At 36.0% G+C, this 20,682-nt stretch overlaps 2 protein-coding genes across 2 annotated transcripts; both read left to right on the forward strand.

The window, feature by feature from the left end:
• Positions 1 to 12,036: 12,036 nt before the first annotated feature.
• On the forward strand, positions 12,037 to 18,729 carry LOC125674506 (tripartite motif-containing protein 3-like). Its single transcript, XM_048911653.2, has 3 exons — positions 12,037 to 12,179; positions 13,649 to 15,696; positions 18,018 to 18,729. Exons 1-2 carry the CDS (start codon positions 12,144 to 12,146, stop codon positions 15,332 to 15,334), a joined length of 1,722 nt encoding a protein of 573 aa, XP_048767610.2. The 5' UTR covers positions 12,037 to 12,143; the 3' UTR covers positions 15,335 to 15,696; positions 18,018 to 18,729.
• Positions 17,889 to 18,548, forward strand: LOC130053677 (tripartite motif-containing protein 2-like). Its single transcript, XM_056161070.1, has one exon. The coding sequence runs from the start codon at positions 17,889 to 17,891 to the stop codon at positions 18,546 to 18,548; it is 660 nt and encodes a 219-aa protein (XP_056017045.1).
• Positions 18,730 to 20,682: the final 1,953 nt, after the last annotated feature.

Genomic DNA, 20,682 nt, shown 5'->3' on the forward strand with positions numbered 1-20,682 from the left:
TATGTAAAGAAATACGCTTTTCCATTTTTTTAAAAATTAATTTCTATTTTGATATTTTACTTTCTTTGTTTTGTTTTTTCCTTTTGTTTTGCTCTTATGTTTTGGGGGGTGTTTTTTTTTTATAGAGAAGAAGTTTTAAAAACCATAAATCCAGCATGCAAGGGATGAATCAATGAAGGTGTAAGTAGGGAAACTACACACGGTTGCCACGGCCGTATCAATGATCGTTCTTACATTTACCTTAAGATCCAATGCCAAGGTCATATCTGAAAGGCCGGTGACATTCACTTCCGTTGAAGGGCGATAGGCTAAGGACCATACAGTACCTTGGCTGAACATCTTAGATTTAATTATTTTATATATGCAATTTTGATGCTAACTTTTTAGAGTATAATTGACTTCAACACATTGAAAGTGCAACATGCATAGACTTGTAAAGATTAAGGGACAAGGTTAAGAGTATAGTTTTTGAGAGCTATTGAATCTGTCGGGCATGTTATACCTTACCCCCACTTCTTTTTACAACGGATATTTTTTGTTGTTTCCGTATGCAAATACATGTACGTATATTGGGTAACACCCCCTCCCCACTATTTTTTATATTACGTAGTAGTTTAAGTTACATGTATGAATTGAGTTGCTGTAAGAAGGGCGCCTCCTTCCCCCATTTAATTCTTCTAGGCTGGTTTATTTTATGAAGTCTCGACCCCCCCCCCCCCCCCCCCCCCCCCCCCCCCCCCCCACGTACACAATTGATTTATTATTTTGAAGGTCGGGGAATTTGCTGTTCCCCTCTGTTACACTCCAAATCGTCGCCCCATCCCAAATCGTCGCCTGTGACGATTTTGGATGCCATTTCACTCCAAAGTGTCGCTCGGCATCCCAAATCTTCGCGCTGGCGACGATTTTGGACATCAGATAAATCATTAGGGGCGACGATTTGGGATGTATTACAGTACACGCCAGGTCGTCGCCCTCCCTAAATCGTCATCACGCTCATAAAACGTTTAAGTGCCTGGTCTTGTTCATTTAACATCAACATGTCGATATCAAGAAGTCGATATATCACCGATTTGAAAAATGAAACGACTTTTCAACTGGATAATTTTTTCATCTTTTGCACTCAACGTTTTTTATTATGTTTGTTCTGGCAAAGCATCAGATAAATTACAAATCTTAATCATATACATTGTAAAATACATTAATAATGTCAATTAGGGATAACAAATGAATTTTTGGCACATTGCTATCATATGCACGCAATACCACTCCAGATATTATCACAGCTACAGACACCAACAACATTATTATCAAAATACAATCTTATCACAGTACCAGGTCTTATCACAGACAATATAAATTATATACTATAAATCCATCTCTGCCAAGGATAATCCATGAAAGCAATTTATAAAATTTGCTTATTTCCAATGGGGTCCTAAGATGTTATAAGTTGATTATAGATTATGTATGACTAAGACAGCATAGACAAAATTAAGATTGAACATTAGATGATTTTCCTAGCCCAAATTAAGTAAAATTATGTACCTGTTTGATTATATTGATACAAAATATTCTTAAAGATGTATCATTATACACCATCAAATGACAAACGCCATATTTTCCCCGACTTCGTTGGACTGATGTCAACACGATGACCTGTAGCTTATCACCAAAATTAATGTCACTAAAATGAGCGTCGTCCAGGTTATTTCACGACTTTTGAAAGATGGTATTTGTTGTAATCCGCAAAAGATATGTCGATAAAATGCCAATTTTATGCTGACAAAGACTATTTTTGACAATATCTTCTCATTTAATCAACCAAACGACTGAATGAAGAAGATTTTAATTATGCCGTTTTGATGCTAATTGCATCAAAGTGACACATATGTCAGAGTTTGTGATAATGGCATGGAAATAATCCCTCGCTGCAAACCTTTGAAGAAAGATAAAGAGTATGTGCAGATAAGTTTGATATCGTGCTAACTAATATAGCAAGTAACATCTACACTCATACACACGCATGCACACATACAACACTCATACAAAAACAAAACAATATAACAAATAAAAATAATTTACAGACGATTACACGTATACACGACTAAAGCTAAATATTTAATTATGTTGCCTTATGTAGGAAAACCAGCAGACTTGTCTCTTGAACTCGAAATAGGTTACACGGGATGGCGAAAAAAATACGTTGACGAAAGAGTTACCACACTTTACACAACAGTCGTTGGCTGTCGTGACAATTTGCCCATAATTCACTCAACGTTTCTGTAGCCGTAAACGTATTTCCTGTATTTTTATAGGTCGTTCTCCAACGATGTTCATCAAATATCTCAGAACGCCATAATATACATGTTGCGAGCACCTGCTCGAGCCATACAATATACAGATGGTCACCGTTGTCGAAATGCTCAAAATAGTGTTCTCACTTTCTACACAGGAACATCATTCGAACACCCGTAGTACATGTAGATACTGTAGTCGGGTTGGGTATTCCGATTAGTCACAGTTCACTTCCGGTAACCTATGACGTGGATAACCATATATATATATACATGTGTGTGTGGGGGGGGGGGGGGGAATTCCTTGAGTTGACAGTCGGAACCATGCCTTAGAACTATAAACACATGCTTGTTGGCTTGTGCATACCCTAATCCTCCTTGACGTGCTGCTTTACATGTGTGTTTATATGGTGCCTGCTTAGGTAACTATGCTTTGTTGTATGCTGTTACTAATGAATTGTAACGTGCTAATGTCCAAGAATAAGGCAGATGTTATATTTACAATTATACACTTATTTACACACAACATTTATGTTGAACAACTTCACATATTTGAAGTTTAATACACACATCAGTCCATCTGCTTACGGAGCAGAACTGACATCCATCTGTATTAAACGTCAATACAGAACTGACTCAAACTTGGGCATGTCCCTCAAACTTCAAGGTTCCCAGCCAAAATCATAAAGCACTGATAATGGCTAACCTTAATCAGGAATATAAACAATGAACCCTTATATTCCCATGAGAACATCGGCGACCACTAATGTAGGACGTTGGCAGACATATCCCGTTATCTGTTGTGATCACAGTATAGAGCAATACATGCTGAGCATGCATACAGGATAAATAAATAAACAGAATTAGTGAAACTCCAAAATTATGACAGTATTAATGCTATGCATTAACTTGTGTATATCGATACGTTCTAGTATACTTGTTTGTTTACATATTGTCAAACTTATCACAGCCAGTTTGACAACAATACAATGCAGGCCCAGTACACCACACAGGTCTACCATTTTAACACATTGAAAGGTCACATCTTCACACTTTCACGGCCTGGTCAGAACTAACACGTAAGCATTGTGATCATGTCCATATACTAGTTTCATACAAATTTCCTATCAGCTAGAAGGAAGATCACCCATCACTTCCGAGGAAAAAAATGTTCAAGGTATGTCTTTGATAACTTCTAAGGTATGATAAAAAATATTGTTGGACAATGCATGGTACTCATCTGTTTATTTTGTAAACAATGACCTGAGAGTAGGGTATTATTTTTTAATTTGCAGGTTTTGATTAAATTATTAAACTGTCGAAATGAATCAATTTATTTGACAAAATATGAACTTGAGTTGCCCATATCATTATAATTCAATAAGCTCTCTCCAATTGAATCAATGTTATCATCAATTAAATTGAAGAGAGCAATAATTGAATGAATGCCCTCTTCAATAAAACTGGGGACATCCTGAGTTTTATTTTTATTGCCAAATTTGATTACTGCGCTTATCAATTGAATTGTTAATGTCCTTATTCCAATGAACGAGAATTCATGAGATATAGCATTTTATGTATATTTTCCTTCGTTTTTCCAGATTCGGTTTCTGGTTGATATTACTTTGATGATGCGAGCGTCTTTCGCAAGAATTATTCTTTTCGACGACGCGAATGTGATAAGTCTAATTCGGTACTGTTTTGATGCCATTCTATACAAAGTAAAACGTATTCTTAAAGCATTCGGAATAAAACGCAAAAGCAACCACTTTTGAGAGATATGAGAACTATCGTTATAAAGCTATGTGAAAGGTTTTAAATACCCAATGTCATATGCGAATTAATCAAGAAGCTGTGCGAAACATTCTTTCAGTGATTGATCCAGAGGGTGTTAGACTTAGAAGGCAAAATTGTATTCGCTGTCGAATATATAGAAGTCGTAGTCCACATTTTATCATATACATGTATGTCGATGCTTATGACAAACTTGTACCTTTTGGTATCGCTATTCATGGAGGAATAGACGGATTTTCTCGGCGCATTCTCTGGCTAAAATCAGGACCATCAAATAAAATCCCAATAATGATTGCAAAGTACTTCATTGATGACCTACAGGAGGTGGGCCGTTTACCAAGGGTGATACAAGGACCGAAAATTTTATAATGAAAGACATTTAAATTGCTATTTCATTCTGACAGCAACATTTCCACCCCATTCAGGCGGCTCACACAATCATTGTTGCCTTTATTTCCTGGTCAATTTATAGAACAAGACAAACATTCAATGCCAAAGAAATTTTCAGGTTTTTTTCCTGTCAATTTCATTTTTTATTTGTTTTATATCTGCTAAAACATTTGTTTTTATGTTGTTTCATGGTCACTGACATAAAGGTACAGATTGTGTCAGTATTGTCATTGTTTCCTTTGTTGTTGGTATGACGTCATATTATGACACCTTGATGTTATAATTATGCAACAGTATCTGGGTTGCAAATAAATAAAAATAGTTCGAAACTCCTCTTTGTATGGATCGTCTAATACATGTATTTCAATATTTGACTATTCTTAACAAATGGCCCATGGGCCACATCGCTCACCAGAGTCACCTTGGCCCATATTTAAAGGTTTTCCCTATACATTCGCATGTAAAACTTTGATCTCTATTGTGACCCCAACCTATCCCCGGGTGGCATTTTACAACCTTGAATCTTCACTATGACAAAAAATTGAGGAGTACATTGAAGATATAACGAGTAGTGGTCACAAACGTGTAATAATGGGTGACTTCAATATTGACCAACTGAAAACATTCAATTTCAAACAATCCATGGAAACGTTTGGCTTAGAGCAAACTATTACGAAACCCATCCGAGTAGCATAAGATTCAAAAGATTCAAGCACGCTCATCGATCACATCTATGTAAATGTGCGTGAAGTTTACAGCTCATCTGGCGTAGTGCCAATAGGTCTGAGTGATCATCACCTGGTGTATGTCGTCCGTAAGACACAAATTGATCATATACAGTATATGTGAAAAACAGAGATCAGTAGAAATTAGACGAAAATAATTTTCTCAGGGATCTGCGGGGTGTTGAATGGAACAAAATTAAATCTTTTAACAACGTTAATCAAATCTGGTCAACATTTAAGAAGCTTTTTATGGAAATAGTTGACATACATATGTCAGTCAAAGAACGTCGTATCACGGCTGATTCTGAAAAATGGATTAACGACACAGGTCTATTTGAAATTCGTCAAAGGGACAATCTCCATCGGAAGCCTCTAAGATCCCGCCACGAATCGGACTGGGCCTCATATCGATCAGCAAGGAACCGCGTTGTAAAAATAATCGGTGATACTAAAAGAGAATTTGTTGACAATGCAATAAATCAAGCAGTGACAAACCTAACGATATGTGGAAAAGATTAAAGCAATTTCTACCATCTAAATCTACAGGCGCACCAGCATCCTTCTTAGATATGGATGGCACAGTAATTTCAGACTCCTATAAAGTTTCAAATTCCTTCTTCAGTGATTTCTTTCATGGCCCATCTCAACAATTTGCGACAAATTTTGATGATTCGCTCCCGAAAATTGAACAACTAATAGCAAAAGGCTCATGTACTATTCCAAATGTGTCTATAGAATTTTTTAAGAAAGAAATTAAAAGCATGTCAAATTCGAAAGCTACGGGTATGGGTGAAATTTTTGTAAAATTACTGAGAGTATTGATGTTGTAGCTGACATATTGTGTTTCATCATGAATTTCACTATACAGGGGGGTGACGTTGTAAATGAATGAAAAAATAGCTAGAGTTCCCCGCTTTTCAAATCTCCATGTTAATAGTTATAGACCGGAATCTGTTTTACCTATCATAAGCAAAATTATGGAAAGACAAGTTTTTAACACTTTTTAAGAGTATTTGAATGCAAATAATTTTTTATCAGAACATCAACCAGGTTTCACACCAAAACATTCTTGCGAAATTGCTTTACGTAATATCATTGACAAATGGCAAGAGAACATTGATAAAGGGAAACTTACAGGTGTACTTTTTATTGATTTACGCAATGCATTTGACAAAGTTAATCATGATGTATTGATGCACAAAAGTTTTATCTTTTGATATTTGGGACAAATCTTTTAAATGGTTTCATTCTTATCTATATGAAAGATCGAATTGTGTCAAATTCAAAGGGGCAATCTCAAAGGAAAACAATGTTACCATAAGAGTCCCCCTGGGTTCTATATTGGGTCCTCTGTTTTTTATTATGTTTGTAAATGACTACTCAACATGTCTCAATGACTCTACAGTCAATATATATGCAGATGATACCACGCAAGATGTTTCTGATAAATCCTTAGATGTGATAGAAAAAAATATTAAAGGATGATCTTTTAAATTCTGTGGAATGGATGTATTAGAACAAATTGAAAATAAATTTAAAGAAAACACAATGTATTTTAATAGGAACGTCACAACAATTATCGAAATTTATAAACCTTTTCATTAATGTTGGTGACATTTTATAGAAAATGTCAAATGAGCCAAACTTTTAGGTGTTTACATCGATGAATGTCTTATGTGGTCTTATCACATATATGCCTTATGTAAAAAAAAAAAAAAAAAAAAAAAAAACTTCGTCAGAAACTAGGTGTTTTAAGGAGATTGAGTACTTTTATGCCAAAGGAGGTACAACTAAAAATTAACAATACTATTGTTTTTCCTCATTTTAATCATTGTTGTACAGTATGGCTGGATACAAAGAACAAGACAAATATTGGTAAGCTTTTTAAATTACAAAAGAGGGCAGCAAGGATTATTTTCCACATCAAAGTACCTCATTCAGTGTCAACGTCTTGTATGCACCCCGTGGAGATCCGGTTTAGAATAGGTACTCAGTACCCCCTTGCATATCGTAAGAGATGACTAAATGAGGCGGTCCTTCGGATGAAACCGCAAAAACCGAGGACCCGTGTCTCAGCAGGTGTGGCACGATAAAAATCCCTCCCTGCTCAAATGCCATAAGCGCCGAGCATAGACCAAAATTTTGCAGCCCTTCACCGGTAATGGTGACGTCTCCATATGAGTGAAATATTCTCGAGAGGGACGTTAAACAATATTCAATCAATCAATCTTGTATGCTATCAAATTTGAGATGGATGCCTTTGATTGACTATTTTATTTATCGAAATATCATTCTTATGTTTAAAGTTTTACATCATATGACTCCAGAGTATTTGCATGTTTTTAAATTTGTGAATAAGGTAAACACAAAACCGAGCTCTACTAATTTTGTTTATGTTACAAAAGCCAAAACACGATATTTGAGAAGATCTTTTATCATTTCAGAAGCAATCTTATGGAAATCATTGTCAGATTTGATTAGAAAATGCCCACCTACGACATCTTTTAATTCAGCCGATCTCAAAGATGTTTTTTTTTAATTCTCAATAATATCCATGTGTTTGTAGTTCTTACATGAATCTGTATGTGAATTAACGGTTATATTTTCATGTTTTATTATATTGTTTTCGATTGTACAAATGTTAAATACAGAACCACAATGTACTCTTGTCAGTATAATCAATTGTTCAATCTTGTATAAATAAAGGATATTATTATTGATTGTATATTGTTTAACGTCCCGCTCGAGAATTTTTCTCTTATATAGAGATATCACCACTGCCGGTGAAGGGCTGCAAAATTTAGTCAGATGTTCAATGCTTATGGCTTTTCAGCAGGGGAATCTTTATCGTACCACACCTGCTGTGACGCGGCTTTTTACGGTCTCATCCGAAGAATTGTTCCATGTAGTAGCCTCTTACAACAATTGAGGGGTACTAAGGATCGTTTCTAACTTGAATCCTCACGAGCGATATGTTTATTACTATTATTATTACATCAAAATCTATTACAATAAGACTACTTTTTCAAGATTATGTTGACTGTACATTTAGCACGGATAATAGATGTGTACTGTAATTACCTCTGGTGAAATTCAATAAGTGATCAAACATATATTTTTAGAAAGCATTGATAATAGACAAATGTGCAGAGCCAAATGATAATCCAAACGTTTTGACTATACATTTGTATATCGATATTTGGGGCTAAGTAAGTTATAAATTTCTAAATTAAGAAATACATTGTTTCAGATTTTTGGACATCATCTTATACATATCTGCCGTGAAGATCCAGTTGATAAACAGCTATTGGATCAACCCAGTACCAAGACGATTGTCTGGAAATTGGTTATAAGAACTTGAATATGAAAGGTGAAGATAAGGAACAGTGATCAATTTCATAACTCCTATAGGAGTTTTACGAAGAGGTTTACTTTTACAATCGACGGTTGACTTTTACAATTTAAAGGGATCAACTCCAACTACAGAAATTGGACCGAAATAAATATACAGACTGCATCAGTAAGAACACCAAAACCGACCATTATGTTTATAAATAGAGTATTGTAAACTCTTTAGCAACTCTTGTTCTTTCTACATTTGTTCGATACTTTCGCAATGCTCTACTCGTTTTAAATGTTTTATTAAGTTAAATTTATCGATATTCAAATGTACATGCGATTTATTAACTGCGAATGACGAACTGAGAAATACATAAAGGGACCCAGAAAGTTGCTATAAAAAGAAAGAGTGGTTCTAAGTTTTGCTGTATATCGTGTACCACAGCGCAGTGAATGTAAGCAAGCGAACTCAAGTTATCCTGACATTTCTAAAGAATGTGTCAATGATCAGCTTCGAAAACTTAGAAGTTCTCTATATATATCACATCTGGGGTTTCTGGCTCCCACAGGAAAAAAGCAACCCCCACACACCCTTCCACACATATAACCTTTGGACGACAGCTCTATACTAGACCAAAAAGCTGAGGGGGATAGGCTTGTTGAGATATATTTTTTATAACCCCTCCCTCTCATTTGAAAAAAAAAATGCTACGTCCTTGTTTCCCTCTCTTCCGTGTTGAATCTCTACGTCTAAAGGACAACCAATAAGTGATGTACATATCAATATACACAGTGGAATCAACAATGTTTGTGGTACATGTAAATATTATTCATAAAAATTGGCCCCCGTGAAAATCGATTACTCCCTAGTATACTAGGGTATTCTATACATTATCTATATAAGCATTTGACGGGTGCTTGTCCTTTAGAAATGCCGTACCCGTGGATATCCGGGTAAGAATAGGTCCTCTGCAATACCCCTTGCTTGTCGTAAGAGGCGACTAAATGGGGCGATCCTTCGTATAAAACCGGAAAAACCGGGCCCCGTATCACAACAGGTGTGGCACAATAAAGATCCATCCTCGCTCAAAGGCCGTAAGCGTCCAGCATAGGCCTACATTTTGCAGCCCTTCACCGGCAGTGATGACGTGTCCATAAGATTGGTTGTTTTTTACTTCCCCTCCTGGATTTTTCACTCATATTGAGACGTCACGAGCTGTAGGTGAAGTACCACAAATGTAGACCCAGCCTATGTTTAGCGCTCAGCGCCGTAGTAAGGGTTCTTTATCGTGCCAACACATGTCGCGACACGGAACTTCCGTTTTTAAGGTCATGTCCGAAAGGCCCATGATTCTCACCTTTAAATGCCGAGCGTTTGGCAAAGGAGCAATCACTACCTATTCTAACGTCTTAGGTTTGCCATATGAGTGAAAAATTCTCGAGAGGGACGATAAACAACATCAAATCAATCTTAGGTTTGACGCGGCCATGGCACAAACGGCACTCGAACTTACGACTTCCCGGTTACGAAGCGAACGCTCTACTACTGAGCAACCGCGACCCCATATGAGTAAAAAATTATCGATTGAGACGTTAAACAATACATACAACAACTGATTGCGGTAACGTCTTTCAATTTTGCAAATACCTCACCCACATTTTTCATATTTGGAGTTGGCCCCTTTAAATTGTAAAAGTCAGCCGTCGATTGTAAAAGTAAGCCTCTTCGTAAAACTCCATAAGCAATACAAAATAAATAGTTGGACAAACACACAGACCTTTGGACTCACCAGAGGTGGAATCAGGTGCCTAGGATTAGTAAGCATCCCCTGTCGACCGGTTACACCCGCCTTGATACCTTTATCTTGATCAGGTAAACGAAGTTATCCGTAGTTGAAATCAGTGTTCCACGAACGCTCTAACAATCGGTATGAAACACGTCAGACAGCAATGGACCCATTGATGGGTTGTATTGGCAAACTAGATTGTTACAACAACCATCAAATTTGCGAAATGCTGATTTTAAACGAGATTGTTGAAATCCCTGCACCATCAACTTGTCTGTCAGTAACTTGCCTCGATTTAAAAACTGACCATACGCAAAACAAGTCCTTGCATATCGAATCAGTTGAGAGATATTTATAAATACCATATGCAGGTGATAATGGAATATTCTTATATATATATATGAGAAGTTGACGATGGAGAAGATGAAATCACCCCGTTGTCATATAGTGGAGTTGTTAGTTTGTCCGTTAATACATGTATCTAATTTCAATAAAATATCTAATTATGAAACAGAAGTGGACGACTCTGTGTGGTGTCTTTTATTTCGAGCTCGCAGAGATATATCAAATCAACATATGAATGAAAGTTATCATTGTTAATAGATAAAACGTCGTCGCTGTATCTAAATGTCGAATTGAAGACCACAAAAAGGTATTTTTCTTCTCACGTAGAAGTTTCTGAATAAATTCTGCTTCATGTGAATATAAAAGCAGGTCAGCTAACAAAGGGGCACAATTCATGCCCCTGGGAACTCCAACAGAGTGTTGGAAGACCCGATCACCAAATACCACGAAGATATGTCAATGCGGAACTCTAACATATTTTTAATTCAACTTCAGAATAAAAAGAATATATTTGTTAAAAATTAATGCAAGTACATTTAAATTTTGCTATTGAAAGTAAGTATTTAAACATTCGTATGGATTGTACTTGGAGAGGAAAAACAGGTAGTACTTTTTGCTAACATTTAAAATGGTGTTGTTGCCTAGCAACCAAATCATGTACATGTATACTTTAATGCAAAAACGATACATTATTTTCAATCAATAGTAAAGATCTTATTTTAATGTTGCAATATTTATTCTACTTACTGGAATAATGACAGAACATCATATTGTTAAGCTAAGTTACGATTTTTGTACTTGCTGACCTTTGACCTTATTCCCTTCCTTATGCTCACCATTATTTTTGTAAAGCACCCTTTAAAAAGATTTTTTTAAATCAATTTTTCAAAAAAAATGTGTTTACTAATTATCATGCTATATAAATAAGTTTAAATTGTGTTGAATGGATGTAGAAAGGCAAATTATTGGTTAAAACTGCACACAAAAAACACATATACAAATGTCTTTTGTCAATAAAAAATGATTATTTGATTATGATGTTTTTATTGAATTTTAACAGACACATAAGCTCATACATTTAGATTTTTAATTTTTAAAATCTAATCTAGGGAGAGGTGTCATAGTGTGTACATTAAAGAGAAACATGATTGTAAAATATACCTCTTTCACGTCATTGGACAAACGTTATGATCTAATAATCTTACTTGTCATATGCCTACCCCAGATCGGCGAAGATAACGAACAGTGATCAATTTAATAACTCTACAAAATAAATCGATTTTCAACAAAATTCTGTCATTCAGTCTTTTAAAACCTCTAAAATGTGCCGGTAAAGAAGTGGGGATAAAACTAAATTAATCAAGAATTTTCCAATATCACGGACTCGGTTAAAGAGATAACACACGAATAGCTACAAGGGATGAATTGCACTAGGGGCAGATACCTAAATCACAGATCTAGACTGAATGTCGAAAGAACATGGAGGCCATTCGGATTCACAGGTAAGACTTAATTATATCGCACTATAATATCATTAAATTGTTGTAAATGTATAAGATATGTTTTCAACTATGAATATCATTGTTGCGATAGATCTTATTTTGCAAATTATATGGCCTTTATAATGATCTAGTTTGTCGAGACAACCTGTCATTGGCTAAAATGATGTGTGACGTGTTTTATACCAATTGCTAGGCCCTTCTTTAAACATGGATTTCTACTATGGATAACTCCGTTCACATGATCGAGATTTAAGGCTCACGGTTGGTGTGAACTGTGAAGGGGCGATGCATACTTCTCTTAGGCATATGATTACGTCTCTGGTATATGCAGGGAATGCGTGTTTGCCCAACTCTCTATTGTGTATTGCTCTTCGGAGTTATGAACTTCATCACTATTCGCATCTTGTTGTTCCATAAATGAATCATCATCTGATTGTACAGTAGATTCACTTGATTCAATGTTAATATTTTGTTCATTAATGTTATTTAACATCTCTTTATGTTCTGTAGTTTCACCCTCTGATTCTTGAGCATCTGACTCTGGAGGCACCACATAGAGGGTCCTACGTGGAGATCTACCTTGTTCATTTAGGGTAGTTCCCATTCATCGATTTCTACAAGTCACGATAATTCTTTACCTGCTTTTGTCAATTTTTCGTTCAATTGATTTTCTATTTTGAAATCCCTTTAAGATTGGACTTTACTTTGTCTCTGATGAAATGCGAAGATAACAAACAGTGATCAATACAAAAAATAAAGTTGGGCAAACACGGACCCCTGGGTATACTAGAGGTGGAATCAGGTGGCTAGGAGAAGTTGTCTGCCTTAATCTAAAAACTGATCTTATACAAAACACACTGCTGTGTATCGAATCAGTTAAGATACATAAACACTGTATGCTGGTGATAAAGGAATATTACTATATAAGTATGGAAAGTTGATGATGGGAAAGCTGCAAACCTCCTGTTTGTCATAAAGTTGAATTGTTAGTGTGTCGTTACCATCTAGGTTTTTAAAATATTTAAGTTTTTAATGACGAAGTAGTTGTATATGACCTCAAAAATCTAATATTTAATGTATCGTGAGGAGTGTTTTGATTTAAAAGATAAATAAGAGACGTTCAGATAGTTTTAAAATATCAGGGTCACCGTAAAAATACATATACCAACAATTCGATATGAAATATATTTAACGATATCGTGCTATCATACAATACCAAGATCTAAAAGTCTAAGTCAGCCGTAGTCCAATATGTATACACAAAACAATATTATATATTTACTATAAAACAAAATCCTATTACTAGATCTTGGATTTAAATTATAGTTCAATCCTAACTTGCACATTTTTTCAATATCTTAACTGTAGCCTATTCATAGTAGTTTTGTTATGTGATGTACAATCTATGCAAATCCCATTTTATGTGTTAAGAAACTGATAAAGAAAATGTTTATTTTTGGTATTGTCAGGGAACATCCCGTGTGACCCTGACACCAGAAATGGACCCGTTCCGCAGGGCTCAGATCATCCTACTGTGTGACACTTGTAAAACTACCCAGCTACAGAGTCACTGTGAACTTTGTCAAATAAATCTCTGCATTAACTGTGTTGGTAAACACCTCTCAGATTCCTCTAAAAAACACAATGTCGTGCCTTATATACACAGAGGTTCTACTCCTAACTATCCAAAATGTCCGAAACACGCCGAAAAACATTGCGAAATGTTTTGTGAAAAATGTGATATTCCTGTCTGTTCTATCTGTGTCACCTCTGGGATACATGAAGGTCACAACTTATCAGATGTTTTGGAAAAACTCAGCTCTAAAATCAAAAATTTACAAAAAGATTTGGAAGAACTAGAGACCAGAATCCATCCCCGATATCAAGCAATGGCATCCAATGTCCAAACCGAGGAAACCGAGTTAGAAGGGCATTGCAGGAAACTGACAACAGCTGCCGACCAACAAGGTGAAGTCTTGCACCAAGAGATCACCGCCATTGTCAATCAACGGAAATCTGAAATCCAGGAGATGAAATTTGAGTACCTGGACACTCTTAGAAAAAAAAGAGATGGAATTACAAACAGAATTACAGAACTCAGACATATAATTCTGGATTTGAAGAAAATGCTAGATTCCAATGACGTCTACTTAACAACTACATACAAATCTAGAAATTCCGAATTTAGAACATTACCTCCTAAATTCCGAGTCGCATTACCGAGTTTCTCTCCTCAGAAAATAAACAAAGATCAGCTCAATGAAATGTTCGGTTCTCTATCGCCATTATCTATTAACACAGAAGATGGTGACACAATGAAGTCAGCAGAAGCTGTATCGTCTCCTCCAGTCAAACCATTACTTGATGAACCGCGACTCACCGCCACCATAGACACTGGGTATAGACCACTCAGTGTTAGTTGTCTTAATGAAGAACAAATCTGGACACGTGGGAATAACGAAATAATAAAACTCCTTAACCTTCAAGGCAAACTACTGACATCCATACAAACCGAGTCTGGGAACTGGCCACGAGACTTAGCAGTGACACGAGTCGGAGATCTTGTTTATACTGATTTTGATAAAAGAACAGTAAATCTAGTAAATGATAAACAGATACAGACTATTGTCCGACTAAAGGGGTGGAGACCCTGGAATGTTTGCTGTACCGCCTCCAACCATCTCCTGGTTACCATGATCAGTGATGATAGAAAACAATCTAAAGTTGTACGTTTTTCTGACTCCACAGAAACACAATCCATTCAGTATGATAATATGGGTCGTCCTCTTTATTCATCTGATGACATTAAATACCTCAGTGAAAACAGGAACCTGGATATCTGTGTGGCTGACTGTGAAGCTAGGGCAGTAGTGGTAGTCAATCAGTCAGGAAAACTCCGATTTAGATACACTAGTCATTCCTTTAATACCAAGGAATTATTTGAACCAGTCGGCATTACTACAGACAGTCAGAGTCACATCCTGACAGCAGACTTTAACAATCACCGTATCCACATCCTAGATCAGGACGGACAGTTCCTCCGTTACATTCACAACTGTGGTTTACAATGGCCATCAGGTTTATGTGTGGACAGCAGAGACAACCTCTTTGTGGCTAATGGAGATAAAAAAGTGAAGAAAATTCAATATCTATAAAGACCGTGTTCATTACACATCTCACGACTCTGTTTTGATGCGTATTCTGTTTGTTCATTATATTTTTCAATTTAAGTATTATCATGAAAGCCGAAGATAACTAACAGTGATCAATCTCAACTCCTATAAGCAATATAAAAAATACAAAGTTTGGCAAACACCAATCCCTTTATCTATCCGTGCATATACAAGGTGAAGATAACGAACAGTGATCCATCTCATAACTCCTACAAGCAATACAAAATAGATAGTTGGGCAAACACGGACCCTTCGACATACCAGAGGTGGGATCAGGTGCCTAGGAGGAGTAAGCGTCCCCTGTTGACCGGTCACACCCGCCGTGAGCCCTATATCTTGATCAGGTAAACGTATCTTACTATCTGTATTATTTTACAGTGTATATATATATGTATAGTGCAGATTTCCATTATTACTATGTGCTCACTTGTTTATGATAAAATAACAGAGAATGATCTCAAACATGCGGTCTTCATCACAGATCTTTAAATCCAAGGTTACATTTCTTTGTTCGCTATAAATAACGTCACGACACTTTACAGTCCTTCACAATCAACACAGACAAATTGTAATAACATCAAGCTCAGTTGTCTGTATTTCACAACTTATCAAAATTATTTCAAAATTGTCCATTTATAGTGTAACATATTTTCATATATGCAGCTGAACCTCGGTATCGGGATCATTGATATCCTGAACACTGTGGACATGTTCAAGTGAGTTAGAAGTCACAACTACATTTTTCAATATATTTTAACTTCAATATCTCAAACCTGAGATCGAGAAGTTTTTCTCGGTCCCATCAAGTTTGAGATAACAAGGTTTGACAGTATAGGTAAATGTAATAGGAAGGTGATAATATATTGCTTGACCAGGAATCTAACCCAGGACCCTGTATTACTAGTCATGTCTTCTAACTGCTACTCTAACCCCTGAGCTATCCAGGCCGATAGTCATGTATCTTCATTAGTGAATGCTAGCAACCCATGAAACATCGTCAAATTCTACTTCCCTAGCTTTTTTCCCGATGTTTGAAAAATATCTCCGACAGTCCGTCTTATCACGTCCGGTTTCCATAATTTCATAAAATGATTTGAATTCCTTTACAGTGAACGTTTTGAATTTGCTTCATGGTATTCAATGGCTTCCAGATTCTGTTTTATATCCAAGATAACTCGTTTAGATTTCGGCGTGTCCGTCATATTGAGGTCGATTCCGTATCTTGGATTTATACCCCGGATCAGATATTTAAATCCAGGTTCACTCGTTGCACACAGGTACGGCTTACGTGAGTACGACTCAGACTTTGGTAAATATTGTACCTACAGTAGAGGTGGGTTAAATCCGACGTCATCATCTACCATAAATAATGGCAGAATATTTGGATATTTTCGATCGTTTTTGTGTGGACACATTGAACTGGACAACGCGTACAAGACTGATCAAACCCAATGACATTTTATAAAAAATACATATTTTTGATCATCAAAATGCTGGTTTTAACTATTTTTTGATAGATTTATTGTTAAATTTGTGATGATACTTTGCAGAACTCCTCGGTGTCCCCTTTGAATAAAGTTCTTATAAAATCGAATTACTGAGCTACCTGAATTTGACTGAAAACGGTGGCTTTGTACGCATCAAAAGAAGTCTTAATGTCATGGTATACCCAGGTAGAATGAAGTAGTGTTTTGCTGTGTTTACATGGTATATTCTTAATTGGTCAAAAAATGCAAGTCGGTCATTAATACATGTACATGAAGACAACCACTAAAAAGACGTTTTTCAAGGATTTCAGTTTTTTTAGTAATGTGTATACATGTACATTGAATTTTCAAGCAAAGCCTTGTGAATAATGCAAAGATAAGGGAGGTTTCATAGACAATTCTGTGTGGATGGATATGTGCTCTTAACAATCTTAAAACCTTTACAAATAGTCTTACAAGTTTCTAGAACAAATTTAATTGGGTATCCAATCTCCTTATATAATTGATGAAAAATGTATCTCATGCAAGATTATGAAGTTTGGATAGTTATTTCAGTCGGTTTTAGATTTATCAATGGACCTGGTTTTCGGTAATGTTTTCCCGTTTTGCACTTTTTCTATCATTCTGTATGTATTTTTTTAATAATATCCTTTCGACATTCATTAAGTTAAAGGAAAACTAAATTTTCAAGTGCTGTGGACTTTGGTTACCAACTAACTTTTAATATCTTACTTTATGCAAGCCCAGATTAGGGGGATAGCGTTATAACGGGGTTTTAAGTAGTAAGGAAAACGAGGCTTTGTACTGTTTGGCTATATGCGGGGATTGCATTATAACGGGGACAATATAGCGGGGGATCTGTTTATAAATACAATAACAAGAAATAAATTTCTTTTCTGAAAATATATGTAGATGAGGGTATGCACTGCGACGCTTCACGTGGGTGTCCCTCATGAAAAGTCCAGCCGTTACAATAAACGTACTATATTTATGAAGTTTATCTGTATTCATATGCACGTTGTTTATAATTAAAACGCGTTGAGAAAGAAATGGCTACCATTACTATTTGCAAAGATAACAAAGGCAAAACCATTGGGAATGTAATTATTGAAGTGTATTCACGTACATATCTACAAATCTCCATTTTTCGCTTCATCCTTCTTTATTTAAATTCACAGATACAGACCATTGTCCGACTAACGGAGTGGAGACCTTGGAATGTCTCCAATACCGTCCCTAATGATATCCTGGTTACCATTGTCAGTGATGATAGAAAACAATCTAAAGGTGTACGTTATTCTGACTCCACAGAAACACAAACTATTCAGTTTGAAAATATGGGTCGTCCTCTTTATTCATCTTATGTTATTAGATACCTCAGTGAAAACAGAAACCTGAATATCTGTAAGGCTGACCGTGAAACTAGTACAGTAGTAGTGGTCAATCAGTCAGGAATTAGATACAGTATACATTCTTCTAATACCAAGGAATTATTCGAAACAGTCGGTATCGCTACAGACAGTCAGAGTCACATCCTGACAGCAGATTATGACGATCACCGTATCCACATCCTAGATCAAGACGGACAGTTCCTCCGCTACATTCACAACTGTGGTTTATATGGTCCATACGGTTTATGTGTGGACATCAAAGACAACCTCTTTGTGGCTAATGGAGATAAAAAAGTGAAGAAAATTCAATATCTATAAAGACCGTGTTCATTACACATCTCACGACTCTGTTGGTTACAGTTGCTTGTTATCACAGCGAAAAACTAATGTTAATTACATCTATTAATTGCAGCAATGTATTGTTAATTACAGCAGTGTTTCAGATGTGTGTTTGAATGTTGAATAGTTTTCTGATTCTTCATTAAATTTTGATGCGTATTCTGTTTGTTCATTATATTTTTCAATTTAAGTATTATCATGAAACCCGAAGATAACGAACAGTGATCATTCTCAACTCCTACAAACAATATAGAAAATACAGAGTTTGGCAAACACGGGCCCGTGTATCTCTCCGTACAGGTCTTATTATCTGTATTAATTTACAGTGTAACTATAAAAGCTATGCATAGTGTAGATTTACATTATTACTATGTGCTCACTTGTTTATGATACAATAACAGAGAATTATCTCAAACATGTGGTCTTCATCACAGATCTTTAAATCCAAGGGCACTGTTCGCTATCAATAACGTCACGACACTCCACAGTCCTTCACAATCAACACAGACAAAGTGTAATAACATCAAGCTCAGTTGTCTGTATTTCACAACTTATCAAAATTATCTCAAAAATGTCCATTTATAGTGTAGCATATTTTCATATATGCAGCTGAACCTCGGTATCGGGATCATTGATATTCTGAACACTGTGGACATGTTCAAGTGAGTTAGAAGTCACAACTACATTTTTCAATATATTTTAACTTCAATATCTCAAACCTGAGATCGAGAAGTTTTTCTCGGTCCCATCAAGTTTGAGATAACAAGGTTTGACAGTATTATAGGTAAATGTAATAGGAAGATGATAATATATTGCTTGACCAGGAATCTAACCCACGACCCTGTGTTACTAGTCATGTGTTTTAACTGGTGCTCTGGCCACTGAGCTATCCAGGTTGATAGTCACGGTCTACATAGTCCAAACCATTACGTTCCTCCCTGTAGTAGGATAGGAGAAACGTTATTGTTTGACCGGGAAATGAATCTGAGATCCCAGTATTACTAGTCAATTGCTCCAAGCACTGAGTTATCCACACCGATATTCATGGTCCATATAACCTTAATTACCCAAACGTTTGGTCTTCATCACGGATCTTCAGATTAAAGGTCCCAGTCACATACTATTTTTACTGTCACAACAGATATCTAAATGTTCACAGTCCTACAAAGGCAACACAATTTATAACAATAAGAATTGATAAGAATTCACTTTCATAGTCCTAGCTATGATCTGCAAGATACTAATATTGAAACAGCAAAGTGGTCTAATATCATTGGAAACTAGAATGTTCGTACAGTTGGAATGGGACAAATCTCCCCCGCTTGTGGGTCTTACACTGACACTGACCAGTCACGTATCTTGTCCACACTGACCACCACTTAATTTGGTAATATGGTGAAGTTGTCAGGGAATTCAGGTTCAGTTTGAAATCCAGTAAATTGACCCTAGTGTAGTACCTGCAAATTCAAACTAAATGAGCTTAGTTGGTTTGACAGTCAAGCAATTTGACCTTAGTTGGTACCTAGGATGTCCAGCAAACTCACCTTGGTATGATACTTGGGAAGAACAATTGTACTTTGAACATTGTACTTTGATCCCCATGCAATCCAGTTTGACCATCTATCAAGAGAAACTTTTAATGATAAATTTCACAAATAAACACTTGAATCACTTTTTGCAATGTCACGATCTGTTTTCATTTCTTTGAAAGGCCAGGGACACAGTTGCCAGCACATCGACTTTTCTACCTCGTTTGCCATGGTTATGAAACTATCTTGGACAATTGAATTCATTTTTCTATGCAAAACGCTGTATACATTGTCTATTGTTTTTAATCTTAGATAAAATCGTAAATAGAAATTGTGTTATGCTTGACTGAACAATCGCGAAGGCTGTCGTAACAAATTGGTGTCATAAGTGGAATATATTTGTTCAGTGAGCATATACGTCTTTTTACTTGCTTATAAATATCATATGCAAGTACTTTTTAATGTTTTCTTGAAGCTAGTTTTGTTGCTTTACGTATACTTTGTACTATGGTAGATTTTTGGTATTTGGTTAGAATCCCGAACGGAGAAAGGTTACTGTTGGTCTGCATATGTAGTTGTGCTCT

The sequence above is a fragment of the Ostrea edulis genome, chromosome 3, assembly GCF_947568905.1.
Source record: "Ostrea edulis chromosome 3, xbOstEdul1.1, whole genome shotgun sequence".
Lineage (NCBI taxonomy): Eukaryota > Metazoa > Mollusca > Bivalvia > Ostreida > Ostreidae > Ostrea > Ostrea edulis.